The 7,654-nt window shown below is 38.5% G+C and overlaps 1 protein-coding gene across 1 annotated transcript; it reads right to left on the bottom strand.

Moving 5' to 3' along the window:
• Nucleotides 1–538: 538 nt before the first annotated feature.
• On the bottom strand, nt 539–2,642 carry LOC107801291 (CBS domain-containing protein CBSX5). Its single transcript, XM_016624598.2, has 2 exons — nt 2,168–2,642; nt 539–1,524 (listed from the first exon to the last, which is right to left on the bottom strand). The coding sequence occupies exons 1-2, from the start codon at nt 2,518–2,520 to the stop codon at nt 663–665; spliced, it is 1,215 nt and encodes a 404-aa protein (XP_016480084.2). The 5' UTR covers nt 2,521–2,642; the 3' UTR covers nt 539–662.
• Nucleotides 2,643–7,654: the final 5,012 nt, after the last annotated feature.

Below are 7,654 nucleotides of genomic sequence, written 5' to 3'. Positions count from 1 at the left end.
GCAGAACATTCTTCTTGACATCCATTTATTTTGAAAATTTTGGCTGTTTAGCACTAAGGAATTGTTGTGACATAAAATTTAGTAAAAACTTACCGTTTACACTAAGCCGACAAAAATATGGATTCTTTTCTTAATCATGATTAACTAATACATGTTTTCACTTTATTTAATCAGTTAACTATGGTATGTTCAATTAGTACGATGTAAATACCGGGTGCGGGGTAAGTATTTACCCATAAAATTCCTCTTGCTGGACTTGATTATGATCAAATTAGCTGTGTAATTCAACAGCACTATATTCCAGAAAAATACCTTGTTTCCCTTGCCAGAAAGTAGGTATTCAGACAAAGGCAATTCTTTAGTCTCTCGATTCTTGAAATATGATTATTTCTGTCAAAAATATGTACGACTTTCTGGATAATTGATTGAAAAACTTCAGTCCACACAAAACTCAGATATTTTTTCTTTTATATGAGCAAAATATCATAGACTGACACTGATAGATTTTTCCCAAAAAGGAAAAAAGAGACAAATGATAGCAGTTCAAACAAAATATTTTCAATCACCACCAATAAGCCTTCTGTTCATTAAAGCAAAATTTATGCAAAACATAGTCCCATTTAAAAGAAATTTAACACAACTGATATGGCAATATGTTGTTGTTATTGCTTTGATGTATTCTCCCTTCCTGGTTTACGCCTCGCATTAGCAATACTCCTGAAAACTTCCAGAATTCCTTTAAATGTTACAACTCCAATCAAATTATTATCCGCATCCATGACCCAAATGGAATTAGCACGATGTGCAAGAGCTTGAATCATTACAGCCACCAACGAACTCCATGGATAACAAGTAATCGCCTCGGACCTTCTAGCTGAAGAAAATCGTCCCAGCACAGTATTTCTGCTCGAGCCTGATTCATCGTCTGATGAACAACTCGAAGCAGAAGATGATGATGAAGACAGTGAAAACTCTTCATCTATTAGTTCCACCATTGCCTCGAGTTTCTTATCTTGAAGCCTCGTCTTGACCAACTCGACCAAATCCTCTGCAGGACCACCATAGTCAATGTATGCCATAAGATCACCAGCTGAAAGAGTCGCGATTGCAGCTGCAACAGTTTCATCACAATAGGCCAGAGTGAAAGGGGAGATTTCACCAATCAACCGGTTGCCTTCATCAACAACTGCAACTGAACTTTGCTCAATATGCGCGAGAGTAATGGCATCCAAGGAAGAGATTGCAGGATCGTGGTAGCGAACAGTCATGATGTCGTGATTTATGATGTTGAGTGAATCGATCGAGAATGTGGGCATAGGAGAGAAGACTCCAATGGAGTTGAGAAGGAACCGGACAATGTCTTCCTGTGTTAGCCAGCAGTATTCAACTCCGTTATGATTTGTGGGAAGCAGTGAGGACGCTTTACTCAAAAGCCTTTTCCTCGAAGGCGTGCTCCTGTAGTTTTGAATCGGTATAACCAGGTTCTGGGCGCCTTCAAGAATGTAATCTATTGCTTCCAGCAAGCTGAAACCAAATAAGAAAGACACATGAGAAGTCTGCCAATAATATCAATCAATCAATTAACTATGTCTCCATCTCAAACCAGTCAGGACCCTATGTTGCTCGGATCCTAAAAATGTATGAGCTCCACACATATATCAAAAATACGTAGAATAAATATCTAGCAAAGCATCAATTGTATCTAGCAACTAGGATCCGAGCAACATAGTTGGGGACTTGGGGCCAAAAATACGTAGAATAAATATCTAGCAAAGCATCAATTGTATGAGCTCCACACATATATCAAAAGCCTCAAAAGATGGTTAGTAATGTGCCAAAGGTTATTCACATAAACAGAAAACTAAATCAGAAAAGGGCAAAAAGAGAATTAAACAAATCATCACCATTTGATGCTGAAAAAGTAGAGATACATTATGCCCGAAAAGACAAGTCAACTGATTAAAAAATTGGATCTTGACTCTCGAGTTACAAAAAGGTTCCTTTTTGTTTCAGCATATTCTTTAGCAGTACCCACACATATATTATCTTTTAATAATAATTCATTCTACATTTCCGCTTTCCTCAAATGTCATTAATTATACGTTTCAAGAATCTAAGAATTCATATCAATTAGCCAATTAATTAAAAAAATAAAAAAATCACAAACCTTGAATTGGGATCCAAATGCCTAACAATGGAATCCCCTTTAGGCAAAATCTGAGCCACAGGAGTCTCAAGAGCCTTAGAAGGATTAACCAAATTGTCTTCTTTAGAAAGAAAGCAAATCACATCTACCATAGAGATCTTCCCTACACAGCGGCACACAGAATCAGCCCCAGCGTCACCTTCTTCTAGAACCTTCTTGGGATGGTCACAGCTCCAAACGCTTACATGGGTCTCGCCGGATTTTTTCAACGCCGTTAACGCCTCCGATACGGTGGCTTTTGCCGGAATAGGCTTTAATGCCGGCTTACCAAGGCACAGGTCTGATACCTCCCGATTCAGAAAACTTACTGCCATACAAATGCGGGATTTTTCAGGAGTGCTGAAAATAGAGAAGGAGACGTTGGCCGGAGAGTTTTCCGGAAAATAGCAATGGAAGACTTGGTGGTGGTGGGTGAATGAATATTAGACTGAAGATAGAAGGGAGGATTGAGGTATTTATAGGTGGTGAATACTGGCAATAGCCGGTCAGAGGTTACCTATTCTCCACTCGTTTATTTTATATTATTTTTATTTTTATTTTTATTTTCTTTTTACTTTTTAGCAGCCAGGAGGTCAGTATATCACGAGAAGAAGGTTCTAGGGATATTGAAACTGAATAGTAGTAACATATTTGATTTTGTATAATTTATCACACAAGTATATGACTCGTCTATAAAAAATCAATAAAAAATAACATAAGATATTATATAATATCAAGAAATCTTTGAAGCGTTATATTTTCTCTTTCTTTTTCTCGAAAAACTAAAATATGGATCGCATTTGCACATCAAACTGACCTTGAAAATAGATTTGTGGTTTGATCTGGAACTAGTTGGTATTAAAGTTAAAACTATAAAATAATTAATTTGTTTGGTAGTAAATATAATAAAGTTCGACCCAAATCGAACTAACAACATGTTTGGCCAAACCGTAAAAATCAGTTTATTTTGAGAAGTATTTTTTTTTATATGTGTTTTTCTCAAAAATACTTTTGGTGAGAAACGGTTTGTGTTGGGCTAATTAATTTGAAAAACACTTCTGAGCAGCAATTAGTGTTTGGCCAAACTTTTAAAAACTATTTCTAAGTATATTTTTCTCAAAAGTACTTTTCAAAATAGTGCTTTTTGAGAGAAGCCATTTTTTCTACTTCTTCAAAACTGTTTATGCTTCTAATTAAAAGTACTTTTTTTAAAAAAAAACTTGGTCAAACACTTCAATTTTGAACAAAAAATATTTATTTTTTAAAAAAAAATAACTTTGAAAAAACTTGACCAAACAGGCTATAGACCAATCACATGTGTACTACATATTATACGTTTCATATAGGGAAATTGTCCAAAAAGTTGATGAAATAGTCATAGAATGATATATAATTTCGTCATTTGGAAATATATTTTTTATGTAAGGATTATTTATAAAATTGTCACCATCTTTTATAGTATGGAGTAATTACTCTAGAAAAATAGTTTGAGGTAGATATCTTTCATATCAAGATAATGGGCCCGGGTGGATCCAAGTGATTTATGGGTCTGATTTAATGTTTAGCTTTTTTTCATGGACAGCTCTGTCTTTGAATTGAAATCACATTAATTTAGATGTTAATTTTGGTATATAGCATAACGTAAGATGCATCTAATGGGTAGGCCGAACACTGAACTGTGACCAAATTGGTCAAAAAGCAATTAAAGGGCAGAAACTGAAACTTAATTCAATTAATTGGAGGATATTTATTGTCCGTGCCAATCTCCCTACCACTGACACTTGTCAAACCAGCAATGCAATTACTATTAGAAAAGAAAAGGCCAAAGTATTATCGTAATGGTAGGTACGAGTGATAAATTGTAATGAACCCAATTTCTCAATACAACCACAGTTTGTATATTATAATCACTAAACTAATTATAGTTGAAATAAGAAATAATAACGGAATTAAAGAAACAATAGAAGAGTAAGCAGAAGGGAATGAGAAGAGATACAGAAATAGAAAAGGGTGTGCGTACGCATGGTTTTTTTCATAAGCAGTGTCACAATTTGAAGAAATGAACAAATAAATAACTTATTGTAGTTGTAAGCGATGTCATTTACTAAATTTATTCCTAATATTTTTATTTTTTTATATATAACTAGTAAAAAAAATCGGCTAAGTGATGTCTCGTGACACCGCATAGGACAAAGGATATAAGCCCCTAGGGGTAAGAAGACAGACTCAAGAGGAAGGGGAAGGAACTTCACAATACAATGTCATACCTTCCTTTACTAACCTAATGCTATTTAAGCATTTTCTAACCCGGGTCCCACACATAACTTGCCAAATTTCTCAATAGGTCCTCCAAGATGTTATTTTCATTCATAACATAAATGCTGCTCGTTAATGTTGTAATTAGGTTTGTTTGAGTTAAATAAGACTTTCTTCACAAGTTTACGTTGTTGTTAGTTCAACTCAGGGCGACCGATCCGAAAGACTCTACGAAACTCGCTCATGACTCATGAGACCTATGTAACCTAGGCCCTGATACCAACTTGTCATGACCCAAAATCTAACCATCGTCGTGATGGCGCCTATCGTGATACAAGGCAAGCTTGTTTCCCAAAATATTACTACCAATTTTAATTTTAAGAATTTAACAAAAATATTTCCAATATTTGAATTTTTCATAAACTAAACCAACTCTAAATATAATATAGAAAATACGGAAACGAGCCCCAAACATCGGGGTGTCACTAAGTCATGAGCGTCTAAATCTATGAACTAAGAAATAAAAATGTCTAACTGTACAGTCCAAAAGAAGAAATGATAAAAGGAGTAACAAGGTCCTGCGGACGCTAGCAGCTACCTTGCAGTCTCCAACGATAGCCGGCCTGAACTCAACGATCGCCTCGCTCTAACTCACCTGGATCTGCACATAAAGTGCAGGGTGTAGTGTGAGTACAATCAACTCAGTAGTAACAGAAATAACTAAGGAACTGAGTAGTAGTAACGAGCTAAGTAAAGCAATTCAATTATTTCTTTATCACAATTTAAAATAAACAGGTAAATTCCATCAACTCAATAAATGCTACAAAGAAATTAACAGGTAAAGTGCAGCAACAGCAAAAGCAATGAAACCTCACAGCAATGTCACTCCATCACTCAGCACTCGGCTCTCGGCACTCGCACTCGGCACTCAACACTCAATAGATAACTGCGCTCACTAGGGATGTGTACAGACTCCGGAGGGGCTCCCAAAGCCCAAGCACTAAGCACGGACAACTCACGTGCTGCACGGACAACTCACGTGCCATAATATATCAAATCCCTAGATCCGCACGGTCAACTCACGTGCTACACGGATAACTCACGCGCTATGGTGTCAATACCTGGATCCGCACGGACAACTCACGTGTTGCACGGACAACTCACGTGCCTCAATCAAATACCTCACAACAGGCCATCGGCCTCACTCAGTCATGTACCTCTCTACCCTCACCATCATCAACAAATAAGGGAAATACAGCACACATCAAGTATCACAGCATATCAGCAAAATAACAGGGACTGAGGTAAACATGTACAATAATATCTACGACTGAGTGCAAATAATGTGAGCATGAATAAAGCCTAAGCATGATCTCTAACATGAAGGCAAACAAGTTCAACAACAAATAAACACATAACCACATATAATAGCCATTAGGCCTCACAGCCTCACGGGATGGACCAAGTCGCAATCCCTCGCGGTGCACACCCACACGCCTATCACCTAGCATGGGTATCACTTCTAAACAATCACGTGATGTTAAATCTCCGGGTTTATACCCTCAAAGCCAGAGTTAAACTGTTACTTACCTTAACAGCGTAAAATCCTACTCTGGGATGCCCTCGTCTCTGGACTCGGTCTCTAAAACCTCTGAATCTAACCAAAATCAGAATACTACTATCAACATAGGCTAAAGAATCGAATTCCACAATAAAAACTACATAAATAGGCCAAAAAACCGAAATCGGCCAAAACCCGACCCCCGGACCCACGTCTCGAAACCAATCAAAAATGGAAGAATAACAAACCTCGTCCTCACCTGAGTCTAACCATATAAAATTCGTCAAAATCGGACTCCGTTTGGTCCCTCAAATCCTCACTTAAAATTCTCCAAAACTCAAACCCTAACTCCTTCAATTTCACCCTAAACCCCTACTAATTTCATGGCTAATCGGTGGAAAAATATCATAAATGCGTATAAATAAACCCAAGCATCTTACCTCGCTGATGTCTCGTGATTCTCTCTTGAAAAACATTGCCCTAGATCAAAACCTCGTTCAACAATGGAGGGAAAAGGGCAAAATTTCGCGAAGTGAGATATATATAGGTTCTGCCCAGGGGTTCCGCACCTGCGACCCCATATGCGCATCTACGCTTCCGCATCTGCGGATAATTTCTGCTTCTGCAAATTTTCATTAACTCTCCAGGCTTCGCTTCTGTGGTCACCTTACCGCACTTGCGGTCATCGCAGATGCGGAGACCAAGCCGCACCTGCGGTTCCTCTGCGCACCTGCGCCTCAAGCCCGCACCTGCGAAGCTCGCACCTGTGCATCCTGTGTAGCCCAGCACTGCGCACTCCTGTGGAGTCCCCTTGCGTACCAGCGACCTTGCACCTGCGACTACTCCTTCAGCAGGTGCGGAAATAGCAGTAGCAGCAGCTTCAGCTGCATTTTCCAACTTTGACAAATCCGTTAACGACCCGGAATCACCCCGAGGCCCTCGAAACCTCAACCAAAAATACCAACAAGTCATATACCACTACCCGAACTTATTCAAACCTTCGGATCGCCCAAAACAACACCAAAACACCAATTCAACCTCTGATTCAAGCCTAAGAACTTCTAAACTTCCAAAATTCGCCAACGACGCCGAAACCTAACAAACCACGTCCGAATGACCTCAAATTTTGCACACACGTCACAAATGACACTAAGAACCTATTCCAACTTCCAGAATTCCATTCCGACCCCGATACCTAATTTTCCACTGCCGACCAAAATCGCCAAATTTCTAACTTTAACCAATTCAAGCCTAATTCTACCACGGACCTCCAAATTACATTCCGGACATACTCCTAAATCTAAAATCACTCAACGAAGCTAACCGAATCATAAAAATCCAAGTACGAACTCGTTTACTCATAAGTCAACTTTCAGTTGACTTTTCTAACTTAGCTTTCTAACTAAGAGACTAAGTGTCTCAGTTTACTCAAAAATTACTCTGAACCCAAACCTACCAACTCGATACAACTCAACACAGCTGAAAAACACATAAATAAGCATAAATGGGGAAAACAGGGCTACAACTCTCGGAACGACAGGCCAGGTCGTTACATCCTAAATCTACAAACATTCGTCCTCGAACGAGTCTAATAGAAGAACATACCTGAAATCACATCATCTGAAGCAATAGCGTCTGGCCTGGCTGGGAGG

The sequence above is a fragment of the Nicotiana tabacum genome, chromosome 17, assembly GCF_000715075.1.
Source record: "Nicotiana tabacum cultivar K326 chromosome 17, ASM71507v2, whole genome shotgun sequence".
In the NCBI taxonomy this organism is placed as follows: Eukaryota; Viridiplantae; Streptophyta; class Magnoliopsida; order Solanales; family Solanaceae; genus Nicotiana; species Nicotiana tabacum.
Note: the sequence above shows the minus strand (reverse complement) of the source record. Positions and strands in the feature narration are given on the sequence as shown.